At 42.6% G+C, this 25,511-nt stretch overlaps 1 protein-coding gene across 3 annotated transcripts in view; it reads left to right on the top strand.

The window, feature by feature from the left end:
* cdk14 (cyclin-dependent kinase 14) overlaps nt 1-25,511 on the top strand; it is a 170,162-nt gene that overhangs the window by 92,321 nt on the left and 52,330 nt on the right. For all 3 annotated transcript variants that reach the window (XM_040034907.1, XM_040034909.1, XM_040034908.1), the window contains exons 10-13: nt 1,599-1,662; nt 6,035-6,083; nt 15,448-15,587; nt 23,169-23,319. In XM_040034907.1, the coding sequence (XP_039890841.1) occupies nt 1,599-1,662; nt 6,035-6,083; nt 15,448-15,587; nt 23,169-23,284 (369 nt within the window). In that variant the 3' untranslated portion in view covers nt 23,285-23,319. The remainder of the gene's footprint in view (nt 1-1,598; nt 1,663-6,034; nt 6,084-15,447; nt 15,588-23,168; nt 23,320-25,511) is intronic.

Below are 25,511 nucleotides of genomic sequence, written 5' to 3'. Positions count from 1 at the left end.
TCTGCAGACAATGAGATTGTAGCAAGTCTTAAACAGTTTTCGATCAGCGTGTCCTCCATCGTCCACCCTACAACATTCACACACTTTCATCTCATGCTCATTATTGTTATAGCACATTAGCTGTACTGTGTTCATTGTTCATTGGGGGTTATTGATCATCAGGTTGAGGGACCACCACGGAGACGTGTTAAGCGAGCTCACGGATGACTGACTAGACCCTGAGCTGTGCTGCTGCTCGTCTGCTTCCCCGGCATGATGTCCTCATAAAGACTCTGACATTCACATCCAGCCCTCCACCCAGCTCTCCCTCTCCACTTCAAAGGCCACAGAACTGATACATCAATAATGCAAAATGACTCCAGCTCTGCCAGCCAAACTCAGATCCTGTCACGTGGCCCCTCGTTCACCTTCCAGTCACCCCTCTAACACTCACGACCTCATGTCCTGCTAAACCCACCCACCCATCTTATCATGAACACGCTCATAGAAATCCATTCTCTGACAGCTTCTATCAGGGGGAAGTGCAGTTTTCAGGTGATGCTCACCAATCTAGCGTTAGTGGAAGACAGATCTAACGATGGAGGTCAGTGGTGAGGACTAACTGAAGGATTTTGTACTCCTTTCAGCGATGAAGCAGTCAGTGTTGTTCTGTTCTTAGCCAGAGTCTTACCTTGTGTGAACATTGCTTCCAAACACATTTAAAAATGCAACGGTGAAACATTTTTAATGAAGTTCAGTGTGGAACCACCTTTCCTCAAGTTCCACTCCAGGCTGCTTTATGGTCCCCTACTGCCGTCTGGTGGACGTTTCTATTATTGCAACTAGACTAAAGCGTTAATGTCCACGCACAAGCTCCAGACCTTTTAGAAATGCTTTTGATTTTCTTGATTAAATAAAATATTGTCCTTTTAAGCACATCATTTGTCTTGTTGTGTTTTGGAACTGTTGAGAATCTGAGTAACTAAAGCGACACACCTGAGTCAAAGGAATGGGCGAAGCATCATCAGCTGTTTAATCACATAAAGTTGTGGAGAGACATTCAATTTTTGCTTTTCTTTGTCTGTCATCTGAAACTAATTTATCCCACAGTGCACCTACACTGTGTGTTTGCATGGAGGGAGGAGACATGCAGCAGTTCCACACTTCTACCATACGAGTTTGTTGTAGATCAGACCAAGCGGGCAATCTGGAAGCTATTATGTTGTTATGGTATGATGGATCACGTCAAAGGCATGTCCGCTGCTCTGTATTCGATCACCCTAAAGCCAGGTTGTGTGCGTGAGAGCTCCATTTCCCAGAAAAGATGCACTTATCGTGACTGTTGCCAAAGAAAGGAGACGCCTTTGTACTGGAAGTTTATCATGAGAACTCACATCAGCAGTCAGCTGTAATACTTTATATAGTAACACCTCAGGCAGGCGTGATGCGAGCGCTAACATATGAAGAACTTTATGCACGGTGTTTAACCACAAAGTAACCTGTTATATTTGCAGTTAAAACAGATATGATGCAAATGCTTATAAAAGAACATGTGCGTCATTCTCCGTCAGGTTAACATGATCCTAATCATCACTTTTCCTTCTTTGTGTCTGTTTCAGGTCCTTGGCACTCCCTCTGAGGATATGTGGCCTGGTGTTAACTCCCTGCCTCACTTTAAACCAGGTAATTACCAGATCTTAGTATAGTTTTAATATACACACTGGCAAAAATCATGGCATGAATGATTAACTCTGTCTCTGTGGTGTAAGTCTGATGTTGTAGCAGTGCTACCCTGAAGATACATAGATCACATAAAAACAAAGGAGAGTGTTGGAGGAGGACTGAGGCCATTTGTTGTGACCATTGTATGGCTGCTGTTAGCATACAGCTTGCTTTTGCACAGGCATCAACACTTTGTACAATTAAATCGAACAAGATGCTAAAGAGTTAGCCTGAAACCGTATCTATGTAATAGATGCTATAATACTGCTGCTATGCATAAATTTTACTGTCATTAGTATCTTTAGTTGTTTGGTGTGCGGTTAAAGATAGCCTCTATGCTAACACTTTAGGCTACCTAATTCTGACTGACGGGGCGGGCAGATTGATCCAAATATCGATAATATCGATATCAATGCCGGTGCTGCTGACTGACAGCAGGTGTCATGCTAACTCTTCAGTCTACAGAATCAGAACGACAGATAACAAGATCACATTTTAGTGTCCAGGTTTTGAGGAAAGCCGCAGAAGCTGTTGCGACTTGGTTGTCACGCTGTTGTGTGCATTCTCAGAACTCCAAAGCTTATCATGAATATGAGGCAACACTGCCACCTACCAAAAGCTCACTGTACCCCATTAGTGCACCAGCAGCAGAAGAGGGGGTGGCAGCCATGCCTTCTGGGAGCTCATTAGGGCTTTTTAGATAGGACATGAATAGAGGGACTGCAGAAGAGCTGGAGCTGAGAACAGGGGACAGGCGAGGATGGACATCAAGAGGGTTAGCGCGAGGGTTCTGGGTAGTGAGGCATCACAAAGCTACAGTATGTGACCCAGCCTCTTATCTCCAGTGGCCAATTAGAAACCTACTGGGGTGGCTTTCGTGGTCACATGCACATACAACCCATACTAATGTGACTTTGCATCCTGTGGCCACAGCGACAGTTGGCTCTTGTTAGCCTCTCGCACACTGTGTTGCACAGCTGTGCTGCTGTCTCACCCACACAAATGTACACACATGCCCGGCTTTGGCTGGCTCCAGCCTGCGAGCGCCGCGTCTCTTCATATGACGAGTGCATGTTCAGGGCTTTCTGTGGCTGCGCTCTCAACAAACACGGGAAAAAGTGAGATGCTTGTGAAGCCCTGTAATGCCTCTGAGTGCACATCAATTACAACCTGAGTGCAGACACACAGTGAATGAGAGGATAATGCAGGAGCAGTTTTTAAGCACAAGGGAGAAATTGAACTATAATCTCCTGGAAGTGCACTTCAGGTCTAATCTGAAATCTTCTAAATGTTACACTGTGGCAGGAATAAAGTTCATGTTTTTCTTTGGACATCGACTGTTTTTTTACTCATTTTCTAGGCTTTGTGTCTGACCAGTTTTAGAGGATTTGTGTTTGCTTGGTTGTTTCTCTCATTTATTAATCACTTTAGGTAAAAACGTGCTCACGGCATAAACTGATCTTAGACTATCTTTAGGTACTTTGTTATTAGCAGCATGTTGTTTCAACAATAACACAGTTTGTCATCCATGAAATAGCCCCAACAAGATGATTCTTAAGAGTTACTAGCAAAAAAACTTAATAAGTCTTAGTAGGTGTGTCCTTAAAAAATCAGAGGAAACTGGAGGATCAAAGAAGAAGTGCCCAAAAGATGAACCACAGCAGGAGAATGGTAATCCTTAATGATAGCAGGTGTTATACTACAGCTATAGCCTCCATAATCTGAATGATATTGTGTTGTATGCTAACACTTTCACAAAACTGAATGACAGGCTAGCCGACATAAGCAGATAAAGAGATGGACATATGAATAAAGCAGATCACTAGCAGAGCTCATTAAAACAAATATAATGGAAATCACAGCTGAGTAGCTGCAGTGGCTCTGTGGAGATATTGTGTGCAGACCAGCAGTGGATGGTGCTGAAACAAAACCAGTCTCTGCTGACACACTGAGTGGTAAAGAGTTAGGTCTGTGATTAAAGTGTGAAGACAGATGCAAAGACAAACTACTTGAGTATTTTTCTTTAGGTTTGTAACAATAAAAATCTGTTACTGACTTTGATTTTTTGCAGTATTTGAAACGTGTATAGATACAAACGAGCGTCTACATGTCTGAGGCTGCAGTGAGCAGCAGGTGGCAGTGTTGCGTCAGTCTGCAGAGTTTCCTCAGCAGGACTGAGCTCCTCTCAGCCGCCCGTTGTCCAAAAACACACGACTGCTGTGCCGAGGATTCGTCACATATTTCTCTGTTACTTCCACATAAATTCTGCAGCACCTTCCTGTCTTTCTTTTCTGTCCCGCTCCAACCTGAATACATCGCTGCACTTTCAGACACGATGCTGCGGCTTGGCCTCAGAGTGAAGGCGCCGCTTTTTTTTTCACATTTTTGTGGGAATGAAAAGGTTCCACAGATACTTCCTCACTTCCAGCCATATCTCCCTTTAGCTGCCTCCCGCCGCTCTTGGTCTCAGTCATGGTCCAGCTCAGACTGCGTATCTGAAAATGAAACCTTGAAGGGAGGGCGCATATAAAACCTGCAACACAGCTGCACAGTGCACACAGGTACAAACATGCAGACAGTCTGACCAACACCTCAGACACAGTATAATGAAGGTTCTGGTTGATTTGAGCTGTGATTCTGACATATTAATGAATACATTTCAATAATCATGTTTTGTGGTATTTAAAGAAAGGACTAACATTTGCACCAGTATGCTCGAAATATCCAAAATTGTGACTATTTTGAAGCGTGCACGTTTTACCAGCACAGCCTGGCTCCACCCCTCCTCCTGCTGATAGCTGGAGCCGTCTCCCCTGGTGCTCAGCGAGCTCTGGTCAGCTCACGCCGGCGCACCTGACACCAGCCTGGGCGACAGGACCCACTGCTGGCTGTCTTGCAAGCTGCAGGCTGATGCTGGAACAGGCTGTCTGGTTGCTGGCTAGCTGGATCAGGCCAACAGTGTGGGAGTCCAGACGGACTAGCTCACTGGGTGGCTGGCTAGCTTGTACAGTAGCTGACTGCACGCCAACATGGCAGTTTTGGCTGTAATTAAGAGAAGAGCGCTGAGCCTTCACACATTCACAGCATAGCGATCATAGCTGCAGAAGCACACAGACACTGCTTCACCAAACTCCTCTTGCAAATATGACAATTTAATGTGGTTTGGCCTTGCAGCAGAGGCACATAGTTCACACTGCATTGCTCAAGAGGATTTCATTCATTTTCCAGTCCTCATTTTGGCAAACTAATACACAAAGCAACACTTTGTGTGATAACATTAAGCTGTTTTGCCTGGTCGTCGCAGGCCTTCACTACAGCACACATTTTTAAGATTCCAGACAAAGAATTAATTACATTGACTGTGGCTGCATTCCTTTAAGATGATCCAGTGAACTGTCCAGCACAGCTCAGTCTGAGGAGCACAGTGTTGAAGGTATAACTTACAGTGACAGGCCAGCTTTGTACAACATTGCATGTATATTTGTGTTTGCACTTTTCATGAGTATGACTGTATAAAGTAGGAACTTGTCTTTGTGGCAAACTGTTAGCTTTGGGACCAAAAAATGTATTTCCGGATGAGGTGCTGCCTGCAGAGCCAGAGAACCAAAGAAGATTGAGATGGATCCCAAACTAAATGTATTTAAGCTTTTGATTGTGGTTCACATGAAGTTGCAGTTCAAGTCTGACAAGCTAGTTACTGCAGCACTAACCGATTCAAAGTACTTGCTTTACCAAAATGTATCTTTTTGCAGGTTTTGAGATGTTTTACTGCCATTTTTATACCGCAAATGCTCAGTTTGATGCCGTTTCTTTTGACGTGTGTCTCTATAGGACATGATCATCAAAGATAAACAGCCCCTGCTATGTGTCCAAATCTAAGAGGTAGCCAATCAAAAGGGAGCTGCCTTAAAGCAATAGGAACTAAAAGCACCGAGGCTATGTTTATTTCTTTTTTATTATTTTGATTTGAATCTTGCAGAACTACTCTAGTAGAATCCAAGAATAAAAATATGGAAGTGAAAATGGCCCGATTTGAAAAAGACAGAAACACAATAGCAAGACTGCAGCAGTGAGCTGTGCTGGGTGGAGATTAGCAGCCAATTAACACAAGGGAAGATCTGAAACTAGGCGGCCTTCTCTGTGAGGCTAAGCTAAGGCCCTGCCACTATTTGAAAAATCGTAGTTTACAATTAATTATTGCAGCATCTATGTCTCGTAATTTGCTGAGACGTGCACGTTTGGTTTGAAGGTGTTTTAGCAGGTGTGTGTCATTAACCCAGCAGCAGCTCTTAGTGCAGCCATTTAATTGCTTGTTGTTTTTTTCTCGTTGCAGACCGCTTTACAGTGTACAGCGCAAAGAAGCTCAGACAAGCTTGGAATAAGTAAGTGAGCTGTTTGTGTGTGTGTGTACAAGCCTGCATGCAGCATTACTGCAACATCATATGTGTGACTTGTGTTGTGCGACATCAGGCAGGAAAAGGGCAGGTCTTGGCAGTCAGGGCTTCTCCCAGATGTGTGCCACTGTTTGCCCCAGGCGTACATCTGGAGTGGAGACAACGGCGGGCAAAAGGGGAGTGTGACTGTTTTCCAGAGGGAATTTGAAATAAGCAGCAGGGAAGTGATTTCTATAAAACTCCAGCTGTCTATTCAGCTACAATCACAAAGTATAGCTGCTGGAACGAAGATTCGTCGTCACTAACTAAAGCCGTCATCACACAGGACGCTAAGACCTGCGTGCCTCCTGTGATTTGGAATAATTACACAGGTCATCCTTAATCCCCAGAGAATCTGCTGCGCCTCTAATCTGGAAAGTAAAGAATCTGCCACAAATTACTTCCCATGATGTGCAGAACATTCTGCCGCTGTATGAATTATCGCCAGAGTCATCTGCATCACTGTATTTTATTTTATAATGATAACTGTCAATAACAAGATTCAAAGCTAGAAAACATGCCCTGCGTGTGTGCTCTTTAGTGCCAGGACATGAAAACCAGGGAGTTTGTTTCTAATTTACACTTGGATTTTTATCTTTGAACAGTAAGTCCTAAAACCTGGAAATGGTTTTTCAGCTTCTGCTTCCCTCAGCTTCAAATCACTGATCTTTCTGAATGAGTTCTTGGTTAGATGTCTTTATTCAGTGTAACCCTTACATGTTGTCACACTTTCTCATATAATATGCATTTGCTAACAAGTGGATCAGAGAGAGTACAGACATCGTTGAGGACATTTAATGTGGTATGATACAAAATACAAATGTTACGTGGTGATGACGCTGACTTCTACCTCAATGGTCTCATTTACTTTAGATCCTAATGTTGCTGTTTTGCTTCTGACGATGTGTATTCATGCTTCAAACTGTTATTTCTCCTTATGGAAATGATCATGTACACTTTTATTTCGTGTGAAGCTAATGTTACACGATAATGCAGAAGCATGGCTCTTTGTTAAGGGGGCCGCAGTGATGCTAACGTCTGGGATGGCATACAAAACATCATCCCTGCAGCACTTATTTCATGCTCCACGCCGTCGTGTTCTCCTGGCTGCAGTTATACATTTTACCCCCAAATTAATATCGACCCTTTCACACGTAGTGGGCACTACAGTGGACAGCTATTCAACGGCTGTTTGCTTGTACACTCTAAAAACTAAAACTGACATTTTTACATTTTTAAACCAGTCAAATCTGTTCAATATACTTGATCAATTGAATAACTAAAGCTTAAACATATTAAGTTGAAATGAATAATTGTAGTTGTTACACAAACATGAAATATAGATATATTTTTGTTCCATTTATTTAATATTGTAAACTGAACGTAATCAAAATTGTTCTTAATACTAACATTCAAATATGAATGTTATTATATTTCACTGGTAGTCCAAGTCTAAACCAGACAAACTAATATGTAGTCGTGTGTTTCATAATACATGTGTGAAAAATGACCACATGTTAACATTTTTCCAAGAGAAAATTTATTTTCATAAACACGGCAATAACTCGAAATAAACAAGCACTAAAAAGACAAGAGCCTTTCCCCTTTTAACTCAAAGCCTCACATACCTGAAGGATGGATGTCAAACCAGGAGAGCAAACACAAACGCTCAGAGTATTTAGAAAACAAAATGAACAAAACAAAGGCTCATGGTACTCAATTACTCCACGTTATCGTGTTTTAGTTACACTTTTCAGTTGTAGATGCTGACAATAAATAATATTGATTTGAATAATTAATGATTTTAGTACAAGATACTGATGAGTATAGATACATATTTCTCAAATATTTAGATTCAATTTTAAACAGAAATATTAAGCACATGCAAAGAAGGTATTCTGTGAACCACATACTGAATTTTTTGTCTGAGATAAATGTAAATAAATACCTTAATTTAACACAAACACATATGTTAACATTTTAGAAAAATTTATTTCACTCATCAAACTCAAATAATTACTAAAAGGATATTCACAGATTCTATCAGGCTCATCTAACTTATATTTATAGTGATATTTACTAAGCCTCTGAATTACTTTTTAGAGTGTGTTTGTGTCAGTGTTGATGGTATACTTGCACATAAACCACTACGTTGAACACTGATGTGCCACTCCATACTAAATTCATGAGTCGGAACGTCTGTTGTCCACCTAAGTGGACATGTAACAAACTCTTTGAAAAGTATGTTTAAAAAATGACGTTCAAAAATCTTTTTTTCATGCCTAAAGATGGATAAAAGTCCTGATTGAGGTTGTCATAATTCATGCATGAAAGGGTTCATAATATAAACTGATTAGTAACTGAAACACTTGGGATTTTAAGCTTATACGCTGGGTTGTAACATCAGCTGGGGATATCAGTTTGACCCCAACACTTACAGTTAATTGCTCATTGGCTGGTTGGTGTTTTATATGGTATGAAATTCGACGTGTTTCTGAGAGGCTTACTTTAGGATCCAAATATCAAAGAGTTGATCCACAAGTTCTCAGAGTAAGTATTTCAGTTGGATGGGTTTGATTTGAAAGCAACTAATGTAGAGTATAATGATTTTAATAGAAGGATCCTTTAACCTCCTGAGACCCGAACTCTTCCACAGCAGCATTTTTAATTTCTCTTTGCTATTCGGGCTGATTGGGACCCGATGAATGTAAAAACAAAGAATTACCAGATTTTTTTTTTTTTACTTTATTTTTGTTTTTAAGAAAAATCAGAGCCACATATGAAGATATTCGTTTAAAATGTTGATAGAACCGTAGCAGCATAATGTCCTCGTAAGTGGATATCAGGCAAAATTGAGTATTTTGGTCTAGATAACCCAAAATGTGATGTCCACATATGTGGACGCCAGGTCCTAGGAGGTTAAAGAAGTGAACTGAAGCATCCGAGGACAAATGAAAAGCAGACATAAATGTTAGCTGCGGTGGATTCCTCAGTCCCTCCCAGTCTCCTGATTTTCTCGAGTCCAGGAGGAAATAAAAATTTGCAGAAAGAAAGTGAGGTGGAATGTTAATGGCCATCACTTCCTCTCAACTGCCTTTCATCACAGTCCAGGGAACGGTGAATTCGATATGAACTCGCTATGTCCTGCCCTGAGACTTGGCTCACCCCCTCGTGCTCTCTGTGTTTCTGGTTTCCATCAGCCATTTTTCTCTGCTGCACTGTTTTTCTTCCAGCTGTGAAAATGCGGACGGCTGATGGACAGGAAATCAATCTGTGTCTATGGGGGTTTTATGTGTTTGTGTGCCTTGACGTGTATTGTAGTACAGTTGTTTCCCCCAAAGGCCAGAGGCAAAGTTTTTGTTAAAGTGCATTTAAAGTCTGCGTCACAGGTGACAAGAGTACAAAACACGGCGCTGTGGTCAGGTCGCAGCAACAACAGCAGCTTTGAAATGAAAGGTTTTTGTTGAAATGCAAATGAAATGTAAACCAGATCTTTCCCTCACTTCACACCAACTGCTGCTAGGGCCTAAAAACACACTCAGCGGACACTTCATTAGTTACACCTCGTCAGCCCTTTTTTGTGGCATAGATTCAAAATGGACGGTGGTTCCTCAAAGATCTGTACATGCATGATGTGGCTCGACCGTTCCAAAGGTTCGAGTTTATATCTGGTGACTGCTGACGTCTGATTGGCCAGTTTGAGATGATTTGAACATGTGACATGGTGCATTATCCTGTTGGAAGCAGGGGTGTGAAACGTACGGCCCGCGGGCCACATCTGGCCCATTAAAAATGTCATATTATTAATATCCCATCAGTACGTGGGAGACGAAACTTCAGCCCTGCTGTGAATCCATGCAGGCAGGGGTGCGACACACCATGTGGCCAATCACACGCAACGACACACTGGGATCATACCATTGTGTGAAAGAAGGAAGGGGGGCAGACGTTCTGTGGTACGGGCCAGGTACACAGAGAGACGTGAAGCCCGATTTAAAGACAAGCGTGTCGAGAGAAGTGAATAAATGAGTTAAAACGTAAAATCATCGTCTGTCTGCATGTCAGTGATATCGAGTGTCTAAATGAGTCTCGCAGGCCTGAACGTGCGCTGGAAGCCATTTATAATTCTTGTTTGATCTGCCGCTCAACACAAACAACCACAAGCAGAAATTTTTACTTTTAACTGTATTTGCACAAGTTTTGCAGTTTTTTCCTACAAATTTCCCTTATGGCCGTTCATACCTCACAAAGAAATTAAACAGTAAACACATAACCTGTTGAACCCCAGTGCCCCTGGAGGCGAGAGGGAGAACAACTGGATGATCAGATCTGTTATTTAAATATTTATGTATAAAGTTTGAGACCCCTGCATTAGAAGATGGGGTACACATAAAAACCCAGGCTGGCTTTGACATTTACATGATGGTCTGTAGGTACTAAAGGAACATGGATGGGTAGTCTTTGTGCATGAGGTTGCTGCGATGTGCACAGACTAAGTATAAGCAGGAGTATATGCCAGTGGTAAAACTCACCACGGAGTACTACAATTACTTTATTAAACGAAAAGTGAGGTGGAAAACTACTACTACTATCCTCAGATCAGTTGCACTGGGGCCTGTTTGGTCATGTGTTTGCCGCCTTCACACTTGGTTTTTATTCAACAATCTCGTCATTAAATTAGTCAGACATGGTGAAAGCATTTCATAGAAATTCTTCAGACAAAAAACACAAAAGCTTTCTACCTAAACAGCTCCGAGTGGCCGAGATGAAAGGTCTCCTCTGCTACTTTCAGTTGTGGTGACGAGACAATAGAGGCAGGTGGTCTCCTCGCCCTCGCTTCTCGAAAGTCCTTCCTGTAGTTATTTTGATGGATTACCATGAAAAAGCACTTGCCATGCTCCAGTGAAGAAGGAATGCCTCAGCCTGCTGTGAATGTGTCATCACCTAGATCTGTTTGATAGCCACAGGAGACACTATCGATCTTAATGCAGATGCTGGCTCGTTCGCTCAGCTAAGTTGGCAGCAATAGCAGAAAGGAATGCACACCTACCATGCATCAGCAGCTTTCAAAGGCCAACATACTGATATCCAGGAGACTTCACACCAACAACTATGTGCCTGCACTCTGTGCGCCTGCAGAGAAAAGACAACATCTGAATCCAGCTTCACTTACAGACTGCGACTAAACAAAGGCACGTTCATAAGGTTTCACTGGAAGATTTGTTTTTAATGCAGTAGAGTTTATCATTCCAGCTGCAAGTTTGGGACATGGTCATATTAACCTCACAGTAATATAAATTAGTGGCCCCTGTTTACATCCAGGGGACGTGTTTTCATCTCAGTATAGATTATTAGTTAATCTGCTGACTGATTGAAAAGCAGGCTAATTATATCGATTTTTCGGTTTTAGTGAAACTGGAAGTGGGGATGATATATAGATCTGCAATAGGCAGATCTGCAAGCGCCTCCTTTGATTGGACTATCGGTAGGGGTGGGCAATATAAATGATATACGATAGAAACAATATAAATTTGCCCAACGATAGAGATACTATATCGCTCTACCGCGATAGCGCATGTTGATGATGTCATCAAGCTGCGCCTGTTTTGGTCGAAAGCATCGCAGCGGCTACAACCATTATCATCTGCAAATTGTGGCGGGCGACAGTCACAGCAAAGAGATGAAGCACTTTTGAAACATGGGGAAAGCCAAAAACTGCGCTTCCTCCACTTCCGTAACATTGATTCATTAATGTTGAATTCTCTCGCAGCTGCTCTATTCCCATGTTGTTGCAGTATATTAATGACTAACCTCGTATTGTGGATGAATAATCTCAGTTGTTCTCCTGACTGAAGTTTGGCCCGTGTACAGCATCCTGCTATGTGATTGCATTTGTCCCTGACCACCAGAATCCCTCACGTTAACTTTTATCGAGTGGAAGAAAAGTTGGCGTTCATCCTCCAGCTTCACTGTGCTAATGTTATGCTAACATAGCTGTTAGCTAGCAATCACGTAGCACAACATTATATACCAGGTAGTCCAACTTCAGTAACCCTGCAAACGCCACTGCTGTTTAGTTTTCTCTCTTCATTTATGTTGGAAGTGGTAGCAGAGCTGTACGTTTGAATTAGTTTCAAAAATCTCTCAGTCAGAACATGGTATGAAATGTTTAGGTGGAAACTAGCGAGCTAACTTCCTGTTAACTTCTAACTCCGTTAAATTCTGTTTTCATGGATGCCTGGATGTTAAACTTAATTGTTACACCTGGTAAAGCAGCAACGCTGATCATTTTATTAAAGATGAAAGTAGTTAGACAGTTTTTAACTTTCAGTGTTCCTTTGACTTTGGGACCTGAATAGGACGGAGTTTTGGACTCAGATTACTCCGCGAAGCTCCTCACTACGGCAGCCGTAATGCTCTGACGAGCCATCAAGCAGTGCCGCTTACCAAAGTTGTACTAAAACATTTTTTAACAGATTTCTGCAGCCAAAATCGGTTTGAGGTCAGTAAGCACAACCAGAATTCATACATAAGGCACACTCTCGATTTTTGAGAAAATTAAAGGATTTTAAGTGTGCCTTATAGTGTGGAAAATATGTTATACAAAAGAAAAGAATATATCGTGATATATATCGTTACAGCACGTGCTTCAAATTATACCGCGATGTGGATTTTAGGCCATATCGCCCAGCCCTAACTATCGGTGACCTAGTGATGCTCTTGGTTTGGAGGCCACCTTGACTTCGGCCACAGTTTTCATCTTCAGCTCAGTAGATGCAGCTGCTGTTGCAGTTGGTCCATACTGCTCACAATTGCTTCCACTGTGCTGCAGCTTCTGGGTCTCCAGCTTCAATATTATAGCGCTGAGCTGCCAGGTGCTTCTTTGTCTATTACTTTAATGTTCTCATGCCTTAGTTTTAGTAGCCTCATTTCTCATCAAGACGTCCTGGTTCCCCAACACTGGACAAGGACTTTGTTACAGCAACGTGTGAGCTGGTGTGGCTTCAGTTACATGTTGTTCACTCATGTGTGGTAGTGAAAATTCAGATGTATGTATTGTAGCCAGCAGGGACGATATATAGAGCAGCAGCCCCCACCCCCGGACCACGGACCGGTACTGGTCCGTGAGTCGTTTGGTACCGGACTGCAACACCTTAAAGGCCGGTCTGCGACGGTCTGCTGGTCTATAAAATAAAATAATAGGACGAAGACAAAAACTGTGGTATTTTGTAAATATAATAATAAACGTGAATTCACTATGTAACTCTGTAACTTTATTCGCAGCGTCCTCCTGAAATGCGCCAACAACATTGAGAGTATTATTCTCCTCTCTTCCCCTTAATGCTCTCTGGTCGCTATGGTAACGTGTAAATATTCCTTTCAAAATAAGACACACAACTACAACACGGGAAAAAACCCAGGGAAACCAAGTTAGCGATAAAAACCCTGAAAACCATAAATTCCACACCCGAGCCTCAACTCTCACGGCCCGGTGCCAAACAGCTCACGGACTGGTTCTGGGGTGGGGACCGCTGATTTAGAGGAGCGAGTGAAGTGTTTAGTTATCTGCTAACACTGGCAAGCTGCACCTGTAAACTGTACAGGTGGGATAGTGGAGGTCTAGGATGTTACAGTCCCAAGCTCTAGCAGGCAGCAGTGCGCTTTCTCTCTTTTCCAGTAAAGAATGAATGGTTACCTTCAGACTGCCACTAAGAAAACCAACATATAATCCCTGAGCAGGAGCGATGAGTAACCACGTTTTACACAGGTGTTTGGATGTGAACCTGCAAGGAAACGAGGTTGTTGGTGCTAGTGCTGCTAACAGCAGCCACAGTGTGTAATTCACTTTGATTATTGAAGAGCATAGTTTTAAGGGTAGAAAACGCTCTTTAATTTAAATAACTATCGTTTTCTTACTGCTAGCCTGGACAATAGGCCTGATTAGTTTTTCTTCCTTTTAAAGACTAAAAAACCCAAGAGCAGTTCCTAGTGATCGTAGCTTTTCCTCCCTTAGCCTGTGTTTAGTCTCTGTTCCCATGTCTGCTCTCTTCTTTTCCTGTATCCCACGAGTCGCTGCGTTGCCTACGTTTCCTCAGTTGCCTGTGTTTCATAGTTTTAGTTTCCTGAGTCCAGTTTAGGTTCTAGTTCATGTACAAGGTTTTTGAGTCTTTTGTAGAGGTAATTTCTTATGGCGAGTGTATCCAGCGAATAAAGTTGTGCTTTGAGTTTAATCGTCCGTCATTTGGGTCTTTCCGCCTGCCTGCCACACAGCAAAACATGACACCTGGATGCTTTCTGCTTAATGAAGCTCTTTGTTTAACCTTTTTGTGGTAATTTTGTCTGCTTGAGCTTCCAAAATATTAGATAGTTGCACAAAATCATGGCTGTTACCTCTTTCATCTTAATCCTAATGTTATCATTTGGCTCTAAAACACAAAACCGTAGAACAGCAGGCCTTAATCTATCGGTACGCTTTCACACACTGTCTGGTTTGTCTTCAAAGTTTTCAGAAAAGTTACACCCAGTATGAGAAAGAAGCTTGTAGAGGCCCTGATGGACTTCATTAACTTTATCTCTGCTTCTGTTCTGAGTGGCGTTGATGAGTTGAACAGAGAGTTATCCTCCCTGCATCTCTCCGCTGATAAGTTGAGTCGAGATCCCCTCTGAGAGTCATGGGAGTGGCTGTCAGAGTGCTTGACTAGGGACTCAGCCACGAGAAACCCAGAGAACATGAGAGGCGTTCTGAGTACTGCGAGCGTGGGGCCGGTGAGCAGCGCAGAATAACATCATGTTTATTTAATGCAGTAGATGCCTCATTACTGACTGAATTTGTTGCTATTCGCTTATTTTCAATCTTTCCTCTCCCTCGGCGCTGCTAGCTGGGCTGGTTCAGGAGTTCAGTGACTCCCAGTTCGAACGAACACACACACACACACACACACACACACACACACACACACACACACACAGTCTTTCTTTAATGAGGCCTTTCATTGTTTCTCACGGTGACCCAGTCAACATGTATGATTCAGACTCAAAAGAAAAAGGTGTGAGCTTTTGCATGTGTGCGTTTCTTAGATGTGTTTTTCCTCTCGAGTCAGCAAACCTTCAGCATAATTAAACCGCTTGCTGCTTGTTGTCAGCAGCTCTGTGATTTGGAGAAAGTTGCTCTGTCTGTGTTTAGAACAAACTGACTGTATTTTACTTGGATGCCTTTACTGCCTATTTCCAATGAATGTATCTCCAGATATACTGTTCACGTGTCTTTTCGGTGTCACTCTGGTGTCTGACTATGTGTAACTGTGTGTTTAAGGTTGGGCTATGTGGACCATGCTGAGGAGTTGGCCTCCAAGTTCCTCCAGTGCTTCCCAAAGAACCGGCTGTCAGCTCAGGCAGCACTGAACCATGAATACTTCAGCAACCTTCCTCCACGGCTCTGGGAGCTGCAGGACAGTACGTAACACATCATCATTGCCTGCAGTGTCGCAGCCATTTGCCACCATGTTTTGAAATACAGTGCTGATAGAGACCGCTGAGATCCTGCCCACACCCAAGGAAAAGCCAGTTCAAGGCTCTCTGCTAACTTTGTGTCCTTTTCAATGCCGTCTGCTCACTAAAGAAATAAAAAGTGCGAACAAGCTTCTGTTTGGCTGCATGAAGGCTGAGGAAGTCTGAATAAAATCAAAAAATGAGCCTTTTGAGGGGAAAAAGATTGATTCTGAGATCCTTGGTGATTACTGTGCATTCAAATGATGCGTTAACACAGTCGCCATACTGTTCATGGGGAATGTGTATGCAGGCAGAGGTCAAACATCATCATGAATCAGTTCAAGTCATGACTGTCCATGATTGTCTTCTAACTTTATCCTTTGGAAAAAATCCAAAACAGGCTATGAAACAGATACAGAAACATGAGACGAGTCATTTAAATTTGAAGGGACACGCTTTTCTTTCTTTCACCCGACATAAGCAAGTGTCTGTCAGTCACGTGATATTAAATCAAAAAATCACTGCTATGTATCGAATTAAACACTCTAAAAACAACAGCTGGACAATGTTAGTCTTTGTTGTTCAGTTTTAACATAGCTGTATTCAAACCCCCCGAACAAGATGGCCGTGCAGAGATGGAAGTCTGGATGCAGCAGTGAGATTTAGCTTTTCCTCAGTATGTGTGTCCAAGCATTTATCACTGAAAATCAATTATCCAAGTGTTTGTTTATTCAGCCAACACGTCTGACAGTGTGCGGCTTGTGTGAGCGTGTAGTGTGGAAAACTGAAAAAACTATGCTATGTTTGTACAGAAGCTCACTAACATGTAGCTTAGCTTTAGCATCAGCTCCTGAGAACTAGGAGGCAAATCCATTGCAATGTTCTGAAAATAATGGGAAGTTAATTGTTGTAGTTTGAACCACTGAACTTAATCATTAACAGCGTGTTCTGCAGAACCTGCTCCAGCACACAGCTCTCGGTGACAATTAGCACATTTCAAAATGCTCTGCATTGAATTGCTGCATTTTGCATCAGACATCACATTTGTGCTTGGAGTCATAACTCAATTCTGAACACATGTTATACACACAATGCTTTACTTTTTTTATCTGACTGTGAAAATGAACTGCAAGGACGAAGACACTCCTTATAACCCCACAGCCCAGCTGCAGCTGTCTCACAGCCATACGGTGCCGTCAGACAGCTTAATGATGCAGAGTTAGTTAAATGCAAGAATATAGTATATATTTGTACACATTAGAACCATATAGTGCAGTATTCTATTAGTGCGGAATAGAAAATATCAATGACTGTGCAATAGAACAGCACATAATAGTAGGAAGGCTCTCAGTAGTGAATAGTACAGGATGTGATGAAGAGGAAAATGTCTGGTGGGGAGTGTGGGCGGTTAGTGAAGCTTGTCCAAAAAGCTCAGCTGCAGTTTGCACAGAACTTCTCTTTGACAGTGTGAGCCCGGGGTGCACAAAACCATACGCATGCCAACAAACCACAAGTCTCCTGACCTGATACGCCACCTTTGGTTCTTGGTCGCTGAAAGCTGGAAACCCAGCTCTCATTACCAGTGTCGGGTCACTTTCATACGCCAGTTGAAAGTGTTAGGTCAGTGTTGGTCCATCACAGATGCACAGAAATGCAAGTGGACAGAAAACGTAAAACATGAACCACACAGTGGTCGGACGCAGAGAACTTCAAAGATTCAGCCGAATTCAAGTCAGGTGTGATGTTAATTTAATGGACTGCGAGCACTGAGGAGTCTGCTGTGCTGAATGCTCAATTAAGTCATTAATTTGCTTGTTAATTAATTACACACTGTAGAAATATTAACAGTTACACAGACGCGATGATGCAGTGGTTAGCACCGTGTGTGTGTGTGTGTGTGTGTGTGTGTGAGAGTGTGTGCCCATTTCCCCTCTTCTGATGTGGCTTTGCTTCCATGATTACTGCAGGTCAGGTTGATTCAGGTGCAGGTGTGTGTTTATTACGTGTCTGTCACCTCTGTGTGTCTCTTACTTGTTGCCAAGGCTCTCTCTTGGAAGCCTCTGAAAAATGGAAGAGGATGTTTTTGCCTTGCCTCTCATCCCGTTTTTTGGCTTTCTTCAGCTCACGTAGATCGTAGTCGTCTCTCTCTATGCCTGAAAAGAAGGCAGCTGTGTGGATGCCGATGAGACAGTAGGCCCAGTGGGACCTCTGCTGTCCACTGCCATACGCTGAGTTTGATTTTGCCCAGAGAGAGCGTGTCTCTGTAAAGAAGCCCCAGCTTTCGACGCATCTTCATTTTAGAAGCTCGTGTATTTTGGGCGCAGCAGTCAGCGGCTTTAGGCAAAGCTTCACAGTTAGGCTACATTTCAATTAATCCTACAGAAATGCTTGAAAGTATGTCAGAGATGACTGCCTATCCATATTGTCTGACAAGCTACAGATACATGTGTAAATCCCTTATGCTGTAATTCATTAGTAGTGTGAAAAGCCTGCTCAGCAGACCTGAGTGTGCCACCACTGACGCGCTGCTTATTTTAATGACAGAACTGCATTTTTAATTCCCCCCGATTAGGATTTTTCAGTATTATTAATCCTGTTATCAGCACCCAGCAGGTTGTCGTGTCTGAAAAGAATCAGAAGGCAGCGGTCAGTGAGAGAGAGGAAAGAGATGCCTCGTTTTGATTTTTGTATGCTCGCTTTATCTCTCTCTTTTCGGCATGCAAGTGTGCCACAGGAGAAGCAGCGGCGCAAACTGAGGGAAGAATAGGAGTGAATTAAAAGAGTTTAGAAAATGAGGACAGGAGTGGATAAGCAGGAAAATGGTATCTCAGTATCGTGGGGGAAGGATGTGTCAAAATTATGCAAATGAAGAGTGAGTGTGAGATAAAGAAGTGGCTAATTACTCCAGCTGTGAGTATTTGGCTACGACTGCAGCATAGTGATTGTGTTGTTTGGCAGAAACAGGAGCCAATGGGAACGGTCCGCCAGAAACATGCTGCACTGCCGTGTAGTTAAAATAAACCAAATGAAAGATATCCTGACTTTTCTAATGACAAACACGCCAAAGGAAAGTCAAGGAAATGTCTCGTGTTCTCCCTGACGAACAATGTGTTTTCTATGGTCAACTGTGCGCTCTATTATCCTGTGTATTATGGATTTGTTCAGACAATACCCAGACAGATTACAGCGAACAATGAAAGAATTACTGAGACAATGGAGCTCCCGAGGTTGCTGTTAACTGTGCGGATTGCCTTGTGACATTTTTAATTTGATTTGAGTGAGAGTGTGTGGGTGTCTGGCAGTGCATGGAGAAAGTGCAAAGGCCTTTGGTTAAGGAAAATACAAGTCCCCTCTCTCAGGGCTGGATGGGGAACAGACATTAAAGTACTGAGACACAGCAGTTGTCCTCCAGTTCCACTGCTCTCTTGGCAAAACTCTGCAACTATTTCAGAGTCAGAGATGAAGATGTGTTCTCCTCACAATGGACAGCGTCGATTCATTTTCCACCCCCAGAGGAATTTGGTTATAAATGCAGCTTTTTAATCTTATTGTTTTCCAGACAAGGAGCCAAAGGAGCTTCAAAGATAGAGGATCCCCACGCTGATTTACAAATTTTTAACCAAAAATTAAACATGCTAATGCTCTTCAACCAGTTTGAAAACCCTGACGATGTTTGCTCTTCTTCTGTTTTCATCTCACATCCCCCCAAATTCCCTTGATGATTAATAATCATCTGCCTCGCTGTGCAGTTTAGGCTTCACAACTGCAAACAATGGTCACCGTTCCTTCTTCTGTTTGGACTGAATCCAGGGAAGGCATTCCTATTAAGTCCTTTGTATAGAAATGAGCTGTAATTCAGCTGAGGGCTCAACAGGGGTCAGTCCATCCATCCAATCTCTTCCACTTATCTAAAAGCCTGGAGTGGGTGGAGCCTATCCCAGCTCAGGGGTCAGTCAGTACTAGTAAATAAAGAGCTAAATGAACCCCCTACTTTTTGTAGCTTTCTTAAACACCGCATCGATAATGTGTCTGAAGTGAAAAAGGAAGACTTGGTCATTTCATGCTGATTGGTCAGTTAAGGTTTCGTGACATATTTCGGTGGCACTCCATTTCCAAGCGGTATCTGTTGTCTTCATCCACACAAGAAACTGCCTAGGAGACTTAAGGGAAGACTCGATCGTCACAGTGTAACACAACGTTTTTCAATTTCAGTGATACCAGTCTGTCCAGTCAGGATGTAAACAGGCCAGTGGGAATCCATTTCACCTGCTGTGAAAGTGGACAACAATCAAAAAGAGGATGTTTTTGAGGTGGTGACCACTAGGGCTGCCACAAACGATTGTTTTGTCAGTCGACTAGTCACCGATTATTTTTGCGATTAGTCGACTAATCAGATCATCATCCATTGGACGTAAAACGTACAGCTTATTGCACCAGCAGCATCTGCTCTTATATAACTATCATTAGCTTACAGCTTTAAGTGTTTAAGGTATGTGCTAACTAACAATAAAGACAAGATGATAGTTTGTTAAATTTTAATGAAATTTGCAGATTGTGAAGTTTAATAAACTCCTTGCTATCTAAAATATAACAGGACACCGGAGTAAATTCTGGAGCATCTCACACTTCTGATGATCAGCTGTCTGCTTGACGTTTATTCAGCTGTGTAAAAACTATAACTTTAATCTCAGCCAAACCGATTTACTCAGGAACAAATAAAATACTAAAAAAAATATAACATTACATATTACAAATAACATTTTTAAGTGATCTAAGTGACTTATATATCATGTTTAACCTGAGCAGCGAAAGACGGCGGTGGGTTTGAAAACGATGTGCCGGGAGTCCGGTGTTCTCACGGCTCTAGTGAGCCTAGCCCCCGGCTAGCTATCGAGCTGGTGGCTAACAGACGTCTCCGAGCGCTTTTGAAAATATGTGGTGTCTTGAGCAGATATAGGCTACGTCCACACGTACCCGGGTATTTTTGAAAACGCAGATTTTTCTACGCGTTTGCACCTTTCATCCACCCGTAAACGGCGTTTTCGGTCACTGAAAACGGAGATTTTGAAAAACTCCGGCCAGGGTGGATATTTTTGAAAACTCAGTTTTTGCATTTACGTGTGGACGAGAAAAAACGCAGAAAACGCAGCGTCAAAGATGTGCACCTTTTTTGACGTCACACTGTGCGCCACGTTATTGTTTCGGTGAAATGAATTCCTACAATACTGTTACTGTTGATTCTACTCTCTGCAGTGTTTAAATGCTTACATATACACACAGTTACTGTCCCTCCACACATACGACTCAGTTCTGCTTCTATGCCCCATCCTTGTTTACGTTTTCCCACCGAGGCTTCTAGACTTCTGATTGGTCAACATTTCTACACAGTTAGGAATATATCGCCACCTGTTGCTTTGGCATGTTCATAGCAGCGTTTTCCTTCATTTCTGCGTTTACGTGTGGACGGGATTATTTTTTAAAACGAAAACAGAAAATCTCCGTTTTCAAAAATACCCGCGTACGTGTGGACGTAGTCATAAACTGAGCAGATATTTGAGGTTTACACAGCTACATCCTCGCCTGAAAATATGTTAAACGTTTATTTTGTGACCCATAAAGAATAATAAGAGTAATATTAAAACTAACTAGCTGCCGCCATTGTTGGAAACTGAGCTGGGCTGCGCTATGAATTCTGGGACACAGCTTCTTCTTCTTCGGGGTTTAACGGCAGCTGGCATCCTTGTACATGCAGTGCTGCCATCTTCTGTGTCAGTCCGTTATTACACTCTTAAATCCTAGTACTTCTGCAGCTTTTGTGATCTTACAAAGCTTCAAACGGCGCGTCGACTATTAAATCAGTCGTCGACGATTTTGATAGTCGACCTAATCGTGACTAGTCGACTAATCGTGGCAGCCCTACTGACCACAGACCGTTGCTCTCTCCAGCTTTGCATTCCGTTCATGTCCTGTTACTGTTGATAGCAGGAGGTCGTGCTTGCACCTAATTCAGGTTGCACAGGTCGTCCAGTTGTTCCAGGACTGCACATCCATCCATGACACTTCAAGTGGGTGTGCTGCATCTAACACGCCAGTCCCAAGAGTGTGGCGGAGACACCAGGAGACAGACCTGCTGAGGGCCATAGAAGGCCAGCATCCTATGACCTGCTAAAGCCCCACAAAATAAGCCCCACAGGCTACTCATGTGCACTGTCAGAAACAGACTCCATGAGGGTGGCAGGTTCAATTCAATTTTATTTATATGGTGCTAAATCACAACAACAGTCGCCTCAAGGCGCTTTACATTGTACAGTAGATCCTACAATAATAGATACAGAGATAAACCCAACAATCATATGAGCCCCTATGAGCAAGCACTTTGGTGACAGTGGGAAGGAAAAACTCCCTTTTAACAGGAAGAAACCTCTGGCAGAACCAGGCTCAGGGAGGGGCGGGGCCATCTGCTGCGACCGGTTGGGGTGAGAGAAGGAAGACAGGATAAAGGACATGCTGTGGAAGAGAGACAGAGGTTAATAACAGGTATGATTCAATGCAGAGAGGTCCCAGATCTGGGACTTGTGCCCCTTCTGTTCACAGATGAGAGCAAGTTTACACTGAGCATACGTGACAGAATGAAGGAGTCTGGCGAAAAAGATTATGCTACCTGCGACCTCAACCAGAATGAGTGGTTTGGCAGTGGGTGACTGGTCTGAGAATACAAGTACTTGAAGAAGTTCTTAGACTAGCAGGACCCTGACTGCTGTTGGGCACCAGGATCCAGACCCATTGTCAGACCTTAAGCAGGCGCAGTGGACCCTGGGTTCTTCCGGGTGTAGGACAGTTTTTGACTATTATTGTTGAGCTATTTTGTTCGCAACAAATGACAGAGTGTATATCAGTAAACATATTCAACATTTTTGAGATATTTAGAAGATTACGCTACGCTGACAACTGCAAAGACAGGCTGAAGTAGAGCATTTTTCCAGTATTTAAAGATATTGGTATGGGTGCGTTACTGGCTCTTGTGGTATTTTAGAATGGTTTATTTTCTTTCTGCAGTGTGTCTATACTTCTCCATCCCAAAGTCAACAGTAAAACTTTCACACATTCAATGCAACTCACACAATTGTGTCATTTTTTTACAACATTTATTAAAACCTTAAAGACCAGTGAGGACGTGTGTTTTAAAAGGCATTAGCTCTGTTGGCGAGGTTGCGAGTCTCTGCAAGTTGAAACTCATAGTGTATAGAAATGAACTCAAACTAACCAGTGGCATTAATTGTGGAACGTATTTCTGTCATTTGCTGAACTGATTGTGTTATCACTGGAATGGTCATTTTAAAACTGAAATGAGCTTTGCCACACGAAGCAATTTAAAGATCCAGTTCCTCCCGACACAAATATTAAAGCACAGAAAACTCTTGCTGCAAATAAATATTCAAATATTCACTTTTTAATAAGCATCTCTATCTTCAACAACTCACTTGGAAATGTTCTTGCTGTCAGCCTACATACTTCTAATCCGCTCGTGTCCTCTTCCCCCTGCAGTGTCTTCTATCTTCACCGTACCAAATGTCAAGCTGCAGACAGAGAGCGGGGACAGCATACAGGTGTGTGCACGAAGGAACAGTCATGGAAAGGCATCCTCTGGCAGCAAACACTGACCTGAGGCAGCATCCTGCACACGACTGCCTGACAGGTACGCGCTCATTAGCAAACAGTATGCTGCAGCAGAAGCAGCATGAAGTAACACACTCTCAAAAGAATAACATGGAACATGCAGACAGAAGGTGAAACTTTAATGATATGGATATTTTCATGTGCTATATTGCTTGTGTAGTATGTGAAGTAGTACTTGTTTGTGTCGCATGTGAATTTGAGTAGTGTGTTCTCAAATCAAACACGGTCACGTGTTCTCTGACCACAACTGACGTTTGCAACACTTTACTGGGATTGTCGTGCTAGCTACGGCGTTTTCTGAATATCTGTGACTTGCTGTTCCTCTGAACACACATAATATTTAATCACGCTACACAGGTTAACACTCATAAACACAAAATCTGTAGTCTTTCCTGAAATGCTTGAATGCGCTGTTGGCTAAGTAGCTTGGGTAAGGCATGCACAGCATCCCACAGGCTGCCGCTGCTTTGGGGATATGCTATGAAGTTAATATTTTCTAACAAGACATGTGGAACAAGTGCTTATGGTCGTGTTTTATCAGAGTTACATGTCTATATATGATCAAATATGGTTTCAGTTTATTCTTTTGTGCATACAGTGCGGCCTTATAGAGGATAACTAGCTAAACAGTAGTAAACCATTTCTAAAACCTGGATGTTTACTCTCAGTTCATGCTTTGTTAATATATTCTGCATATTTATCTGTCCATATATATACATATGTATGTATCTTCGTTGTATATGTGACACATGCAAGGGCCTAATGTTGTTGGATCATTTCTTATAATAGATTTTACCAAGAGCTGATGTTGCATTTATTTTTCACTCATGCTCCTATTAGTGAGTCAAATCATGTTTGTACATCTTTGGGTTTTTTTATAAGACTAATCAGCCGATTTTCTCATAAATACAAGAAGAAAATCAAACAGTGATGGAAAATATTGTCTATTAGAACACAAAAATGTCAAACAACATGAAAGTCATTAGCTATTCCCTCGCACAGTTCTCTGTCTGACACTGATCTGCATCCTGCTGACCACCACGGCCTTTCTTTTAACACCGAAGCCATGAGATCTGTGCCGCCTGCACTAAAGCAGAGAATCCAGTAATAGATGGAGGAATGGCTTTGAGTGGGCGAAGAGGGTGTCCCATTCTTTAGAGACGGGGGTTCTCTTTCAGGGCTCAGATAAAGCGCCGCTATTTGCATGTAATAAGAGGTGCAGAGGCCAGGCATGGGGATAATAGTTGGCCTAATGATGGAGCAACACAGGGCCACAACAGTGCACTGTGGACCAGATTAGATCTGTAATTGCTGACAGGTGCATATATGTAGCAGACGCAGCAGCTCCTCAACTAGTCGTCACCAACTTTCTCCAGTGTTTCATTTCTTGACGTTTCATCGAAAAAGGTTTGATACAAAGTAGATGTATTTACTATTCTAGGGATTTTGTGTGTGTGTGCCCTGATCTGGGGCTAATGGCTTTCTCTCTCTCGCTGTGTGTGTGCATGCGCGTGCACATGTGGAGGGTGGAAGTCACCCCACCGAGAGCGCTGTGTCCTCTCAGCTGCTGCATTTACATTGAAATCAGCCTCTTTGTCCAAGCAGGCCTAAAGCCTGGCAGGCTGGGAGAGCTGCACTGATAGCAGCCTAATCCCTGTGCACACATTCCCATTAATACGCTGACAAATTACACCAACACATGCACATGGCTTTTTATGCTTCCCCTCAAATGTAACTCATGCACCAGTATAACGCTACAATATAGCACTAAACAGCCGCACACTATAGAGTATGATAGTGTTTACTGTCATTCTTTTTAATGGTGATTGTGAGTATCACTGTGCTGCTCTGGGCTTTCCAAACTGCTGTTTGTGAGAGCGAAGTGCAGGATGTCAGTACTTTGAAGTTTAGTGATTGTAAATGAATGACAGTGGTTCTGGTTAAATTATTTTTTTTTAATTCTTAAATTTGGGGGACTCACAAAACATATAACAAAAGGATTAATTGAATAAAAAATCCATTCCAGGTTCCATGGCACGCGGACGCGCCGGCTTTGTAAAACTGTTTGCAGATAGATAACGACGCTCCGTTAAAGAGCGCTAAAGGTAGATTAGGACACTTTGCTTTTTGGTTGTTTGTTCTTGGCTAGGCTAGCATAGCAAAAGCCAAAGGCTGGGTGTCGGCACCCAAAACTGTTTGGATACGGGTGTG

Source organism: Simochromis diagramma, unplaced genomic scaffold (assembly GCF_900408965.1).
Source record: "Simochromis diagramma unplaced genomic scaffold, fSimDia1.1 OVJJ01000084.1, whole genome shotgun sequence".
Taxonomy (NCBI): domain Eukaryota; kingdom Metazoa; phylum Chordata; class Actinopteri; order Cichliformes; family Cichlidae; genus Simochromis; species Simochromis diagramma.
This window is presented reverse-complemented; position numbering and strand designations above follow the sequence as displayed.